General features: G+C 38.5%; 2 protein-coding genes across 4 annotated transcripts in view; one reads left to right on the forward strand and one right to left on the reverse strand.

Annotated features, from left to right (window-relative positions):
* The window catches only part of LOC125138419 (butyrophilin subfamily 1 member A1-like), a 262,663-nt gene that overhangs the window by 84,663 nt on the left and 160,686 nt on the right, over nucleotides 1-17,314 (forward strand). The gene's annotated exons all lie outside the window — the stretch shown is intronic.
* The window catches only part of LOC113656963, a 67,043-nt gene that overhangs the window by 2,680 nt on the left and 47,049 nt on the right, over nucleotides 1-17,314 (reverse strand). For 2 of the 3 annotated variants that reach the window (XM_047814268.1, XM_047814265.1), the window contains exons 2-3: nucleotides 3,966-4,067; nucleotides 1,897-2,193 (exon numbers count right to left, since the gene is read on the reverse strand). In XM_047814268.1, coding sequence (XP_047670224.1) covers nucleotides 1,897-2,193; nucleotides 3,966-4,056 — 388 coding nt within the window. In that variant the 5' untranslated portion in view covers nucleotides 4,057-4,067. Of the gene's footprint in view, nucleotides 1-1,896; nucleotides 2,194-3,965; nucleotides 4,384-17,314 lie in introns of those variants that run through there. The other variant, XM_047814263.1, reaches the window with a different exon arrangement.

Raw genomic sequence — 17,314 nt, forward strand, 5'->3', positions numbered from 1 at the left:
CATGACTTGCAACAGGTGAGGGGAATGGTGGGGGGGGGGGGGGTAATCCAGCACAGGCAAGCAGCCATCAGGTCCTGCAGCCTTTATCTTCGGCGCTGGTCACAGACCCGCTTGTCAGACTGGCGGTACAAAGCGGCGAAGGCGTGGGATGGGGTGGGGGGTGGGGTGTGAGTGCATATCTTTATATGTGTGTGTGTGTGTGTGTGTGTGTGTGTGTATGTATGTAAAAGTGTCGGCCTGGGGAGTCGTCGCTCCCAGCATCCAATCTTGGTGTCTCAGTCCGCAAGATTGTCATAGCGATACACAGCAAATTGCTATGGAGACAACCTTGATTAGGTCCTAGAGAGAGTCAACGATCAGCAGGTGTCTGTGGAAGTGGGGGAAGGAACGCAAGAGCGTCTCGCTGCAGTGCTCTGCCGGGGGAGTTGTTGTTCCAACAGCGGCCTTGGCCGAGGCCAGTGCTGGTTAATGGGAGCCGAAAGCAGATAAGATTGGGATTGTTTGGTCTTGGGGCGAGTAGACGCATTCCAATTTACACGACTAGTCCATTCTGGTCTCCATTTTTCTTTTCAAAGCAGTGAGCTTCTCTCTGATGTCAACCAAAGCAGTATCCAAAGCAGTGAGCTTCTCTCTGATGTCAACCAAAGCAGTATACAAAGCGTGAGCCTCACCGTGATGTTATCCATATTGTGGTTATTAGTCCCAGCCTCAGTGCTGACCGCTCTGCCCACTGCATCAATCATGACGGGCAGCCTTGGGAGATTTTGAACAGCTTTCACCATTTTCTGATTTTGTCGATATACCAGGGCAATGCCGAATCCAATCAGCAGAACTCCTGTTATCATGGTTCCAAATAGGTAGATATCTTCAATGTCCTCCACGGAAAGAGTCGCCAGACACACGACCCGCCACTTCTCCCACGCGTCCATTGTATAACCAGCTGCGTACGTTCCGGCAGGGCAGTCAGGTTCCCCCGAACCCAAGCTTCTCGTCGAGAAGATGGTGTCAATTGCGTTGAGAGACCAGTTTATCAAATCAATTATATTTTAGTTTGGAGAGCAGTGAGGAGAGAGTCTCTCAAAGTATAAGACAATAGATGAGACAAAAGAAGCAAAGCAGTGAACGTAAGGGGAGGAGAGGGAGAGAAAATGTGACCGCCTTCGTTGAGAGCCAAAGAGAGTCGTGTAAAATACATGTACTGTATGTACTGAACTGTTTCATTGCGTTAGGTTTAGCAATGTGTTTTCTATGAGCTGGGACTGTTTCATCACGGTGTTATTGATTTGGATTCGGGTCGATAAGGACGTGTTACTCTGGAATCTATTCGGATGGACTGCACCCCCACAGGACTGTAACTACAGTTTGTTTTCTTCAACGTTACCTCAACTGGGAACTTTGGTATTTATACATTTATCCATGGACTGTTTGGGATATTTCTATTTTCTTTTGTTGTTATTGGAAATGTTAAATAATATCTCTTATTGTTAAATGGGTAAATTGAATATAAAACATATAAAATTGTTTTTCTTTGTTAAATTTGACCAGAACAAGAAAGTTAACCTGCAATACAGTTTCAAAGTAAAAAATAAAGTTAGTAAATACATTATTCATTTTGGTTAATTTTTATCTTGGTGCTTTTATTCAAGCAATTATACTAAGGCTAGATTTCATATAAGTGCAGACACACAATTCTTATCTATTTTTTTGGTGTGAGACCCCGAACCCGGGACTCCAGACATCAAGATAAATTGCTATTTTAATTGTTTAGTGATCTCAGACCTCGTACATATTGTTCTCCTTTTCTTTAATGTGAATCCAATGTATTGGTTACATAAATATAACACTAAACCTAAATCAGTGAGAGTTTATAAACTATAGAGCAGTAAACACACTTACACTTGATGCTGAGACGCACATCATTAACATCTTTGCCATCACACTGACACGTGTATATGTTCCTCTTACTGTAATCAGCTACAGTGATGGTGAGGGTCAGATCTCTCTTCAGATACTGATTATGGGAGATTTTAAATCCTTCTGCTGGCCAGCAGGTTGTCTGATCACACCGAGCCACTATATAATCTGGGTTATTGAACAGGGTCCATGTGACATGACGAAAACATCTCCGATTACAGGGCAGAGCAGCAGTCTGATTAAACTCCACCTTTACAGTAGTGACAGCTGATACAGGAACTGAAAGAGAAAAGCAGATAAACAGAATAAAATATAAATCTATACACATATAATTATATTAAAATCATCTCAAACACATTTTGTAACATACACATGCTTCTTGTGAAATAAAGTTAAGATTGTTATAAAAAAATTAAAAAATAATTAAACACGAGATAAATATAAAATGAAGGTGGTAATGATCTTAACCCTTATGGACATTTTAAAAACACGAAACTAAACTAATATAAAAATACATACTTTTTTTTTTGCACAAATCTGTTAATCAACCTCAGTTCTAATCAAAACTGCTAAATATTCATTTACTAATTATGTGTGTGTGTGTTCACTGCTGTGTCTGTGCACTTTGGATGGGTTAAATGCAGAGAACAAATTCTGAGTATGGGTCACCGTACTTGGCCATATGTCACAAAAAAAAAAAAAAAAAAAAAAAAAATTTAAGGTTTATCTGAGTGAAACACAGGAGGTTACAGTTCTGAATGTCCCTCTGGAACTTTCCATAAACAAAAATGAACAAAGCTTAGTCGGAGCAGTTGTGATGGAGCAGCCGACCGCACCGGGACCAACTTGGAAGTATATTTCTGTATAAATCCTTACTGCAGCTAAACTATCACTTTCAAACAGTATAACTATAACTATTCCTGACATTCCTGAGGCTCAACATCCTGACAGCGGATAAGTGCTGCTCTTATCTGCATTGATCAGGAACAAACACATCTATTAAAAAAATCCCAGTGTTTATATTCAACAGAACACAAAGGCATACAGACTTCCTAAAGATCACAACCTCAAGACTCAATGTTTTATGAGTACAACATTAAAGACATTGTCATGGATAAGGGCTTCTGCCAAATACTGTAAATGTCATAGCACTGAAAGTCCTTGTGCTGCACAAACAGACCCTATAACTGTTATAACTGTTACCTGAACAACGTTAGATAGTTACATCTAAGCTGGTTAAATATGTCCTCAGTAGGAACATGACCCAGTTATCTAGCCTCAGCTAGCTAGATTGTTCTTGCAGATTTAGGGTGAGATGGTTAGGTTTAATAAAGCTATATAAATTACATATTTCACTTTGCAAGTAAGAATTTAACTGGCTTACAGTTAAATTCTGAGGTTCTTCATTAATAATACAGTTTATGAACACTTTTCCAATCCTGACACTCAGCAGCATGACACAATATTTTAGCAAACAAATTCAGGTTCATTGTACAACTGCTTAATGAACTTAAGGAAGAATTTCACTGTTTTTCCCCCCAACATGATCAGCTCCAGTTTTTCTGTTTTGTTGCCTGTTTATTAGGAGTTTGTGAAGAGGATGCTGGGCAGTGCAGGTTTATGTGCTGCTCTCTTTAGCCTTTCCTGTAGTCCTGCACAACATCCCTACTTTTGCCTACGTTCTCTGTGCCGCCTCCTGCATTTCCTGGTCTGTATGATGATCTATAGAGACCCTGCTGGATGAACGAGCTCCTTCTAAAATAGTTTGTTATAATAATAATTCCAGATGAAGTCTAGCTCGGACCATGATGCTCTTTAACAGAACATAATACATGTAATATAATGAAACCTATTAAATTTAATTTAATGATGCTATGACATTCAGCAAACAAAATCTCTGCAGTAAGAATTTTCGCGTTGATGCTCTGAACACAAATTAACTCATAAAAGTGATTGAAATGAATCCTAAACCCTGTTTAATAGACGTGTGCAAGACTGTCAGAGGGACTAACTGAGTCCAATGTGAGCAGTGACACTGAGATCACACTCACCTGTGATGAACATGAGGATGAGGAAAAGAAAGAGGTGGTGAGGAACAATGCAGCTGGTACACATCTTCACCTGAAGCACTGCACACATCATCACCTGAAACACTGAACACATCATCACCTGAAGCACTGCACACATCATCACCTGAAACACTGAACACATCATCACCTGAAACACTGAACACATCATCAACTGAAACACTGCACACATCATCACCTGAAACACTGCACATGTGAGAAATGGTGAGGAAATAATCAGGTACCTACTGCAAACACAGTAACTTCAATGGAAGAGCATAAGAAATAAGGACAACATGTAACTAGATTTGTAAAGTTCGTCGCGACAAACTTTGATGTTGGCTTTGACGGTGCAAGTATTCGCAAAGGCCGGTGCATTTTGGAGGCGAGTGGACAGAAAGATTGTGAAAGCTACTGGACCGCTAGGGTGCCAATACTTTTGGAGGTGAGCTGACATGAGCATGTGACGTGACCAGAATAACTGTGGGGCAGTTCCCCTCATTGTGCTGAGTGTTTTGATATGTCACATGTTCATGTTGTGCAAATTTCTAATCTTCACGTGACATCACGTGACATCGCCAGAATACCCGTGGGGCAGTTCCCCTCACTGTGCTGAGTGTTTTGATATGTCACATGTCCATGTTGTACAAATTTTTGATTTCGCTTAATTTGGGGCGGGGCTACCCGTGACATCACGTGACGTGACCAGATTACCCGTGGGGCAGTTCCCCTCAATGTGCTGAGTGTTTTAATATGTCACATGTCCATGTTGTGCAAATTTTTGATTTCGCTTGTTTTGGGGGCGGGGCTACACGTGACGTCACGTGGTGTCGAGTGACGTCACCAGAATACACAATACTTTTGGCAAAAAGTGGCTACTGAGGGTTTGGACATTTCATGTCAATACTGCAGTCATTATGGGATTCTACTTATTATACTACATAGAACAGTACATGCAATTCTTAATGTTGGATGTATTGTGTGTGTGAGAGCTTAGAGGACTTTTCGGAATTCCCCATTCAAGTTATGGGATGTTCGATCGTCGACTACGGGAAAACCGAAAATTCCGTCAAAACTCCGGAATAAAAACTTCGTCCGGAGTAAGGTCCTAAAGAACCTGTCTGAGCTCGGTGTAAATCGCTCGAAAACTTGCCGAGTTATAAACCTCAAAAGTTTATAATGGACGTCTATGGGAAAAAAGGCCACTTTGAGCTTCCGAATTCCGGAATTCCAGAATTGGGAATTCCGGAATTCCGATCGCTTAGAAAAATATCCGAATTTGGTGCATGTGACTCGAAAGCCCTAGGCCGCATTTTTTTAAATAAATTTTTGTCTAATAATAATAATAATAATAATAATAATAATAATAATAATAATAATAATAATAATAAGCTTATAACGGAAATCAGAATGTTGGCTTCTACAAAGCCAACATAATGACAGAACCCTGACACATACACACACACACTGACAGACACACAATCACACACACACACACACACACACACACACACACACACACACACACACACACACACACACACACACACACACACACACACACAGAGACCTGTGTTAGGTCCCTGGTTTCCACCCGTCCTTCTCCAGCTACAGACGTGACTGCTACCCCACTACACGTCTCCGATCATCACCTGGTATCCTTTACCATCACTCTACCTTTCCTACCTAAAACTTCCTCTGACCCCCTCGCTCTTACCCACTGCAACCTTCAGTCTGTCTCCCCTTCTTCTGTAGCTTCTGGCACTCTTTCTTCCCTTCCTGATCCTTAGTCTTTTCCCTCACTACCCTTGGACTCAGACACAGATACTTTCACTATGGACTTTCTCTGCCCACTAAACCCAAGAAAACTTCTTGTTCTGCTCCTTGGCTTTCAGATGTGCTGCGCAACAATCGAAGAGAGCTAAGATCATCCGAGAGAATGTGGAAGAAATCACAACTCGATGCAGATCTTGATTCTTACCGAACACTCCTGGCCAAGTTCTCCTCAGATGTGACTTCTGCCATGACTTCCGTCCACAGGACGGATGACAGTTTGGCTGATCTTGCAGCATGTAGTTTCTTAGAGACATCCAAAAGGGATGTCTCTGTGGATTGAGCCGCTTTAAATTCATTCAAGAATGTTTGAAAGAAATGAGAGAAGTAATACTGGTCTGTAGTTACTGATGTTTGATGGATCCAGAGCAGGTTTCTTTAGGATGGGAATAATTCTTGCTCTCTTGAAAGTAATTGGTACCTGACCAGATGCTATGGATCTATTGACGATAGTGGTAATGAAGGGCAGAAGGTCTTGCGAGATGGTCTGGACCATAGTGGAAGGGAGTGGATCCAATGGGCAGGTGGTAGGATTGCAGGACTGGATGAGTTGTAAAATCTCTTCTGCTGCCACAGTTGAGAACTGCGATAACGAAGGAGTGGGGAATCCATACTCTGAGATGTAAGTGCAGTCTGGGCTGAAGTTAAGGTCCTGCATGTAGCAGCCCTTGGCATCGATAAATGAACAGAGAGTCTCTAAACGGGTGTAGATCATTTATTGAGACACGTCTTCAGTTCACGAGTCGTACTCTTCAACATGAAGCATCCACCAGTCATCACCGTTTAACACCGTGAAACTTAAATTAAAGAAAGAAAAGTACACATTCAAAACAAACCAATGACCTACACACATTAAAAATCAAACTTAACAGTGATAAGCTTTAAGCTATCGTAACCAGATTCACATTAAAATAAAAGACATACCTTGCTCCGCTTTACCAAGGGTGCAAAACAATACCAACTCTGCTAAACTCTGACAATCCAGTACCGGTGTGCAAAAATAAAAAACTTACAAAGTATGTGATCCACGCTATTGCCCTGAACACATGCAGAGACAAAACCAACAGCTAACCAAGAAAAAGGGGCACATGTTGTGAACATGCGCAACATAAATAAATTCCTCCGGTCAATCTCATCCCAAACACAGGTTCTGCACACACACACACACACACACACACACACACACACACAACCCTGCACGTGAACAAATGCTGCCAAATGCTGTAAATGAACAGCGGTTCAAACAAATGAAAGCCCAAAGCCACTTACACGCTCCACCTGCACCTACGTGGGAGCCGCTAAGCTGAAGGAGCTGAGTCGTCGTACAACTTTCATTAGAGTGACTCAACAACTAAACACCGTGTTTGGGAGCAACGACTAAGACGGTGTGCTGCCAGATTTTACTGCATTAGTTAACCTAAAGAGCTAAACTGTCATGCATGTCAGGTTTTAGAATTTTTGTCTTTTGTCTGACAATCCCTCACATCGTGCACACAGAATCACACAGGTACAAACCTTTACCAATAGTAGTGTTTTGGTTGTGACTATCAGTGCTAAGAGAAATTCACTTACATAGCCTTCACATAAATAAGCTCTTCAGATTAACTTAAAAATCTCTTGAGAATGTCAACATTTTATCTTTACCAGTAGTGTTCCTTTAATTTCATTTACTGGGGAACATTTGAAATAGAAACCTATATATAGTGAAGCACCCAGTGACTTCTATAACTGCTGTTACTTCATTGACACTGTGTCTTAAAGCCAAATCCTGTTCAAAAGCCTTGCAATTTCTTCCATTTATTGTAGTAACAATTTTATTAATGTAATTCTACATAGGTCAGGTTTTAATTAATTATCTGTAGTGTTTTCTTGTTTTCTCTCTATGCACTGATGAATAAAGAAGATGACAGTCCTCTTGGCACTGCAGTGATCTTGTTGCTAGTTTATTGTGTGTTGCTTTTTGTGTGTGTGTTTTATACTGTCAGTACTGATCAATTCATCAAATATTTCATTTAAGGGCCTTGTTTATGGGCTTAAAATAACAGGAAATGCAACAGTTGTGCTCGTATTTTAGGTTCATTTATAGCTGTTCATATGTGTAAAGCCCATTTTACACCAAAAGCATTGTCCGTTATGCGTCTGGTCATGAGGAATTCATTTGTGTACTTTTCTGGCACTGATTTAGTAATATAACAATGTGCAATTTCAAATATAATTTAAATATTATAAAATTATAATATTTATTAAGTCTGTATTAATCAATAAAGACATTTGTATGTTGCTCTGGATATGGGTACCTGTAAAAGTAAAGATAAATGCTACAGCAGAGCTTTCTCTTACATGCTGTAGGCTTGCAGTCTTCCAATTAGTGTTCGTGACTCAGACACACACTGTGTCTCTTGAAAGACCTGATTGCCAGCAGGGAAAAGGTGTGACACACAAACAAGAGCAAAAATATGATACAGACCCTTTTTTTGTTTTGTTTTTAACATATTTTAACATTTACTGAGAAAATAACACCAAATGAATTAAGTATTTTGAGATTTTGAGACGAGATCAATTGATGAGATGCACCTAGTGTAAATTAAATAATGTTTTTGATAATGATACTCTACTTCAGGGATGTTTTTGTTTGTGACTCTTCTGACTCTCTGCAACTTTATGGAGTGTGTGTGTGATTTTGCAGTTAAACCAGATCTTTCAGAAAGCAGGTTAACATTGATGCACATAGACTTTAGGGGGTGTAGAATTAAATTTTCAAAGTTTTTTCTGTTAGAAGCAATGGGACAGGATTGAGTGTCCTAGAATAAAAGTTCAATTGATACCAATCAAATCAATCAATCAATTAACAAAATAAAGCATACAGATCATGTACCCATTGTAATTGTGCATTTATAATGACTTAAACATGCTTCAAGGTTCAATTGTTTGGCCAGATCCAGTGATTACAGAGAGCAATTAAGTAAAAAATTCTATAGTAAAATTAATTGATTAGCGCAGGTCATTGTGATCTGATGTGATTGGTCTTCACATTTGAAATGTCCATATTATTAATATTGTTTCAATAGAAAGATGAAGTAAAATACTAATATTTGGGTGATAGAGACTCCCTTTGTGATAGGAAGCATTTACACTTTTTAAAAACGCTTTTAAGTTTTATTTGGCTTAATTCAGTCTCTTCAAACTTTATCAACATTTTTAACACAATGATTGAGAGGTCCAGAAGTGCATTTTATAATACAGTATGCAAATAATTTCTCATTGATGATAGCAGCAGTGGATAAACAAATTAAACAGTCTGTAGGTTTGATTTTAAACAGCACTTGTCTGAATAATAAATAAAAGAAAATTATAATGATATACAGACACAAATACAGGAGCATGTTAACACAATATAACTAAATTGTGGGCAGTTGTGGCCTAATGAGAGTCTGACTTGTAACCCGAAGGTTGTGGGTTCGAGTCTCGGGCCGGCCACAACTGAGGTGCCCTTGAGCAAAGCACCGAACCCCCCCAACTGCTCCCCGGGCGCCGCAGCATAAATGGCTGCCCACTGTTCAGGTGTGTGTTCACAGTGTGTGTGTGTTCACTGCTGTGTGTGTGCACTTTGGATGGGTTAAATGCAGAGAACAAATTCTGAGTATGGGTCACCGTACTTAGCCGTATGTCACTTCACTTAAATACAGCCATTTATTCAGTGTTTATTTGTGTCTGTCCACAAGGTGGCAGTGTTGTATAAAAATATACTCCCAAATCTCTTGCTCCTAAAAGTCAGCAAATAGTATTGTCACATCGATGCAAACTTTCTTCTCTACAACATTAGAAGGATTCGGCCATTTTGTCCACACAGGCTGCTCAGGTACTTGTTCAGTCTCTTGTCATTTCTAGACTGGATTACTGCAACCCACAACAGGCAGGTCTACCTATGAACGAAAATTCATCCTCTGCAAATGATCCAAAATGCAGCTGCCCGGCTTGTTTTCAACCTGCCTAAGTTCTCGCATACCACCCCACTGCTGCAATCCCTCCACTGGCTTCCGGTAGCTGCACGCATCCGATTCAAAACACTGATGCTGGCATACAAAGCCAAAAATGGACCAGCTCCCTCTTACCTCAAAGCCCTCATCACTCCTCGCACTGCACCCCGCACCTTCCAATCTACCAGCACTGCTCGACTGGTTCCAACATCTCTCAGGGTAAGAGGCAAGTATACTCTTGTAAGTCACTCTATGTTCCTCCCTCTTCTGAAAATAAGTGTTAACAACCGTCATGTCCATCTTTGCAAAGTCCACTACCATTTGTCCTTCAAGGTTCCTTTCCGTAACTCCAAACTCGACCATCACCTCCTCATCACCTGTGTTCCCCTCACCAACATGTCCGTTAAAATCTGCGCCTATCACCACTCTCTCACCCATAGGAATACTCTCCATCACCTCATCTAATTCACTCCAGAATCTCTCTTTCTCCTCTAACTCACAACCTACCTGCGGGGCATAGCCATGAACAACATTCAACATCACCCCTTCAATCTCTAACTTCAGACTCATGACCCTGTCTGACACTCTCTTCACCTGCAGAACATTCCTCACAAACTCCTCCTTCAGGACCACACCTACCCCATTTCTCTTACTATCCACATCATAATAAAACAGCTTGAATCCTGCTCCTATACTACGAACCTTGCTACCCTTCCACCTGGTCTCCTGTACACACAGTTTATCCACCTTCCTTCTCTCCATCATATCAGCCAGCTCTCTACCTTTCCCTGTCATAGTATCAACATTCAGAGTTCCTATTCTCAGTCCTACACTCTTACCTTTCCTCTTCTCTCTCTGTCTCTGCACTCTACTCCCTCCTCTACTTCTTTGACCAACAGTAGCCCAATTTCCAGCAGCGCCCTGTAGGTCAATGGCACCAATGCTGGTTGTTGTTAACCTGGGCCTTGACCGATATGGTATGAAATTTGTACTGACTATTTGCATGGTTAAATTTGGCAATGTTTTACGCCGGATGCCCTTCCTGACACAACCCACTCTATTTATCTGGGCTTGGGATCGACACAGAAGTCACTGGACTGTGACCCCATGGCTAGATTTAATAATATACTAAATAATTCAAATAAATAATAAAATAAGTCAACAAAACCTTAAACCAGAATTCCCAACACTTTTATAACATGATTTAACATGATTACTTTCAATACATACATTTTACACATGACAGGTTCAGGTTCAGGTTCAGGTTCTGCTGACTCTGGGTTCACTCCATAGAGAGTTCTGTAAGAAGAGTAGAGATACAAACACAGTCACTGTACATTATATAACTTGTTTTCTATATGACTTATAACTGACCTGTGACATCATATACATCTTTGTGAGGTGAATGTAATTATTTAATAAATATATATAAAACATCAGAGGACAGTTACATTTTATAACTGCAATCTGATTGTGTTGTCTATTCACCTTATCACTTCATTACACTGCTGAATTCTATTTTTTAGTTTTATTTGTGTAAAATTTACACAAAATACTCATCTCTTTTATCTGTTTTAGCTTCAGAACTTCAACAGGAGAAGCAACATGTAGGTAAGAATGAACTCTGTGCTTTTAAATTATGTAATGATTATATAATTGAATTAAATCATAAAAGTAACTGGGAGGCTGTTACACTGTATGGGCCTCTTTGACAGAGACACAGTTTAACATGGTGAAGGTTCACAGGAAGATGCAGTTTGGGGCAGAAGGCTGAAACATTCTCATGTATAATTTAGTTAAAGTAAACACTTTCTGAAAATAAATTCTGTAGAAAATATCTACTGAAGGAACGTGTTTGTGTAATCTCTTTAAATCCTCTTTAAAAGACCGAAAGAAACTCTATGTTACTATGGTAACTGTCTCTGAGTATAAGTTACCTCTCTTTCAGAAACGGGCTTAACTTAACCTGCTTTCTCGGGTTTAACAAACCCTCATTTCAGGGTTAACATACTCAGAGTTTTCACTTAACCTGCTTTCTGAAACAGGCCCCAGGTGTCACTGGTTTATGAAAACAAAGAGCTTTATTACAAACGCGACAGCGACTACAAAAATGTCGATAATACATTTCTTCTTCTTCTTCTTCTGTGTGTCAGAAACATAAATGTACACAAGCGCCACCTTGTGTATCAGAGTATTTCTGTTATTCATTGCACCATCTGATATCAGGGAGTGAATTTGCACTTTCATTCTGCTGAAAATCTCCTGGATATAAACTTCGAGAAACGTCCCGGTTTGTACGAGCTGACCTGTCAGACAGAGGAGCTCTTTTAGCGTATTTAAGCGTTTTACTGAGAAAATAAATTATTCTTTTCTAATTTTTTATTTACTATAAAATTATTTGATTATTTTAAGTGTTCAGATGAGATAAATGTGTAATTAATATAATATTATTTATCTTGTTAAACAGACTGAAGGAATAATAATCAACTGTGATTCAGAGATGTTTATTCATTTGATGCTGCTGACTGTTTACTTTATGGAAGCTCAATCAGGTAACACACCCACTGCGTGTGTGTGTGTGTGTGTGTGTGTGTGTGTGTGTGTGTGTGTGTGTGTGTGTGTGTGTGTGTGTGTGTGTGTGTGTGTGTGTGTGTGTGTGTGTGTGTGTGTGTGTGTGTGTGTGTGTGTGTGTTTTGTCTGTGTGTGTGTGTGTGTGTGTGTGTGTGTGTGTGTGTGTGTGTGTGTGTGTGTGTGTGTGTGTGTGTGTGTGTGTGTGTGTGTGTGTCATCCTCCTTCCCGCACCATCATTTTCTCTGATGAAGATTTCCGCAACCAAGTCACATTACAATTATACAATTATTCTAATTGATATGATGAATGGATGTTTTTTAGAGCGATCTGCGAGTGAACATTTATTTATTGATTTTTTTTATTTATTAATAAAACAAAAAGTTGTTCTTTGTCCAGATTGAGCTACATTTTATTTTATTAAGAGCATAAACACAGGTTTTTCTCCCTTTCAGACTTTAAGTGTAATAAAATAAACAAAAAATATTTGCTCAGCCTGAGCAATAACTTGATATCAGCTATTAGATGTTTAAGGAAGTGCATGATTTAATACTGCAGTATGTCCGTATGCACAACACAACCAAATACCTTACGTTACGTGTTAAAGAATAAAAACACCATGTAACTTTCCAGACTAAAGGTCCTTTATCAGCAATGTAAGCAAAGTGTTTCTGAAGCTGTAGAAACTGTCTTTTTGTGGTGCTCCGCTCCTGGAGAAGAGTCCATCAAGTCTAAAACTCCACACCACAAAACAGCATATTTCCATCTGCAACTGGCTTCATCAGCAATAATACAGACCCACTATGGTCTCTTAACCACCTCCTTGGGCATGGACCCCACTTTGCTTTTTTTGTATTTCTTTAACACACACAACCCAGACTGCTATATTGCACCTGCACTTTGTGAACATTGCATTTGTCCACTTTTTGCACATCCTACACTACAGTACAGTTAATGTTTCATCAGCATATGTATAGATTGGAATGTTTATAAATGTTGGTGTTAGACTGGCTTTGTATTGTTTTTTTTTTCTTCTTGATTTTACATCTCAACATAAAAATTATTTTAGCCACATTATTTTGGAAAGATGTTTTTAATTGATTTAGTAGTACATGGGAGCTTAAAATAATAAATAAAATTATGTTTATATATATATAGTATAAAAACATAATTTTATTATATATATATATATATATATATATATATATATAGTATAAAAACATAATTTTATATATATATATATATATATATATATATATATATATATATATCTATATATATATATATATATATATATATATATACAGAGAGAGAGAGAGAGAGAGAGAGAGAGAGAGAGAGAGAGAGAGATTAAGCTTCTGTTTCTTTTCTGAAAACACAGAACAATTACAGGTCGTTGGTCCAGAAGTTCCTCTTGTTGCTGTAGCTGGTGAAGATCTGGTTCTACCCTGTTTTATCAAACCCAACACCAGTGCTGTGGACATGACAATAGAGTGGTTCAAACGCCATGTAAAGGACCCATTAGTGCATCTCTATAGGGATCATGAAGACAGAAATGAAAGTCAGGCTCAGTCCTATAGAGGAAGAACATCACTGTATAAAGAGGAGCTACAGAAAGGCAACACTTCACTCAAACTGTCAGATCTCAGAGTCTCTGATGAAGGAGAATATAAGTGTCTTGTTGAGGACAAATCCTGGTACGATGACATCTCTCTTTATGTTATTGTTGAGGGTAAGGGCCATTTTGCAATGAAGCTTTAAATGGTGAATGTTATAATTAACATAATGGTTTGTGCATTCATAAACCAATTTTAAAATCTGTAGTAAAATCTGTTATGTATTTGAGATATTTCCCTCACTGACTGTTTAAATCAAAGGTTTAAAACCCTGATCCTAGAGACCCCCTGCCCTACAGGAAGGGCTGTTAATTAGCTGGTTAGATGTGTTGGGAAAAGAGGAAAGATGGAAATCATCTGCATCTTTCTCAATTTATTAATTCTTTCCATTTTATTATCTGACTACAGTATTAGGATCAGCATTTATTTATTTCACTTTGGACAGAAAACATGTCTATTTTCCAATTTAAGGCAGATTTCCAAATGGTTTTTCACATAGCAGTATTGTCATTAAAAATAATTTATACATATTTGCAGAATAAAATATTCTATACTAATACCACATGGTAGCACAGTCTGGGGTATGGTTATATAATACATTTGTATAAATTTATATTAATTCAATTTTTATTTATTGTATCTTCTAATTAACATTTTAACATGTTTACACTCTACTTAAAACAATTATTTTTATTGACTGTAGCTCAGGGAAGCCACCCAGTGATAATGATGGAGAGTTATGATAACTCAGGAGGGATTAATCTAGTGTGTGAGTCCAGAGGCTGGAACCCTGAACCCGATGTTCTGTGGCTGGACAGAGAAGGAGTCACTCTGACTGCTGAAGATACACAGATACACAGAGACACTGAGGGCTTCAATGTGAAAAGCCACATCTCTGTTTATGATTATAGCGACTCTAACAGGTTTTACTGCAGACTTCATCAACATCATCACATGATGGAGACAGAGATTATCATCAATAGTAAGTGACTACGAATAAAACATTTAGATTTAGATTGTTACATTCTACTGTAATCATTACTACTTTTTTTCCTGCTTTTTATGACATCTGTTGGTGATTTGGCTGCAGTTTTTTCTGTAAGAGTGTGTTTTTAGTCATTAAATAACTATTGTAAAGTTGCTTAAAAATAACAGAGACATTATTGTCATTTCAGGTGGAGTCTTTGGTGTTTGGAAGTGGGCTGTCAGCATTTCAGTTTTAGCATGTCTTTTTCTTGTTGGATTCATACTAACTGTGTTTTTTGGCTACAACAAAGGTGATATTTCTATCTTTTTCCTAAGTCCACAGATTATTTTAGAACAGAAAAGAATGCATTTATTGTTCATTTCTGGGCAGCTCAGGTCATGTGTCCAGATTTGTCCTAAACACTAAGGAGGCTTATGGGGTGAAATCAGAGTCACCAAAACCTAATAGTATCCTATATAATTCAAATAAATAATAAAATAAGTAAACAAAACTAATGATTTTTTTAAAGCGGAATTCCCAACACTTTTATAACATGATTTAACATTATTACTTTCAATACATACATTACTTTTTTGCACATTACAGGTTCAGGTTCTGCTGACTCTGAGTTCACTCCATAGAGAGTTCTGTAAGAAGAGTAAAGATACAAACACAGTCACTGTACATTATATAACTTGTTTTCTATATGTAACAGACCTGTGACATCATATTCATCTTTGTGAGGTGAACATAATTATTTAATAAATATATATATAACATCAGAGGACAGTTACTGTACATTTTATAACTGCAATCTGTCAATTCAATTCAATTCAATTCAATTCAATTCAATTCAATTCAAATTCAAAGTGTTTATTGTTATATGCCCAGTGAGTAAAGCAGGTTTCCCTGAGCAATGAAATTCTTACTTTGCCTTCCACAAAGAATGACAGGACTGTACATACATATACAAACTGTACACTATATAATGCATTATAATATTTGCAAGTGAGTGCAAATATACTATAACAATGGTAGGAATAACCCAGATATTTAAAGCAGCAATAACATTAATAGATGTGCAAAATTAAGATGGCGCTACATGAATAATATTAGCGGTATATAATGGTGGTGGTAATAGCAGCAATATAAACTGCAATGTTAAAATGAGGTGAACAGTTGGACTGACTATTCACTGAGATGGGTGGCTGTTTAAGAGTCTAATAGCTGAGGGGAAGAAGGAGTTCTTTAGTCTGGTTGTCCTACACTTTACACGTCTGTACCTCCGTCCTGAGGGTAGGAGTGTGAACAGTCCGTGTTGGGGGTGGGTGGAGTCTTTAACGATGGATGCAGCTCTTCTTTGGACTCTGTGATGGTAAATGGTCTGCAGAGAGGGCAATGGAGTCCTGATGATCTTCTCAGCAGTCCTCACCACTTTCTGCAGACTCTTGCAGTCGTTCGCAGTAGTTTTGCCATACCAAGCAGTGATGCAGCTGGTCAAGATGCTCTCAACAACACAGCTATACTGTAGAAGTTGTGGAGGATCTTGGTTGACATGCCAAACTTTCTCAGCCTCCTCAGGAAGTACAGCCGCTGTTGTGCTTTCTTAACCAGCTGGGTGGTGTTCATTGTCCAGGTGAGGTCCTCGGAGATGTGGACCCCCAGGTATTTAAAACTGCTCACCCTCTCTACTTCAATCTCTCGGATAAACAGTGGCTGGTGAGTTCCCTTCTTTTACTGCAGGTCCACTATCATTTCCTTTGTATTGTCTGTGTTGAGGGTAAGATTGTTGTCTTCACACCATGTCACAAGACTGGCCACCTCCTTCCTGTAGGCTGCTTCATCCCCGCCTATTCACCTTTTCACTACATTATACTGCTGAATCTATTTTTTAGTTTTATTTGTGTAAAATTTACACAAAATTCTCAAAACTTTTCTTTTATCTATTTTAGTCTCAGAACTTCAACAGAAGAATCACCATCTAGGTAAGAATGGACTCTGTGCTTTAAATTCATTAATGATTATATTATTTTATTCAGTTCTAGCATGTCTTTTTCTTGTTTAATTGATACTGTGTTTTTGGCTACAAAAAAGGTAATATTCCTATCATTTTCCTAAGTCCACAGTTACTGTACATTATATAACTTGTTTTCTATATGACTTATAACTGACACATGACATTCATCTTTGTGAGGTGAACGTAATTATTTAATAAATATATATCAGAGGACAGTTACATTTTATAACTGCAATCTGATTGTGTTGTCAATTCACCTTATCACTACATTACACTGCTGAATCTACTGTATTTTTTAGTTTTATTTGTGTAAAATTTACATTTACTTTTTTATCTGTTTTAGACTCAGAACTTCG

This window comes from Tachysurus fulvidraco, chromosome 1 (assembly GCF_022655615.1).
Source record: "Tachysurus fulvidraco isolate hzauxx_2018 chromosome 1, HZAU_PFXX_2.0, whole genome shotgun sequence".
NCBI classification, from domain to species: Eukaryota; Metazoa; Chordata; class Actinopteri; order Siluriformes; family Bagridae; genus Tachysurus; species Tachysurus fulvidraco.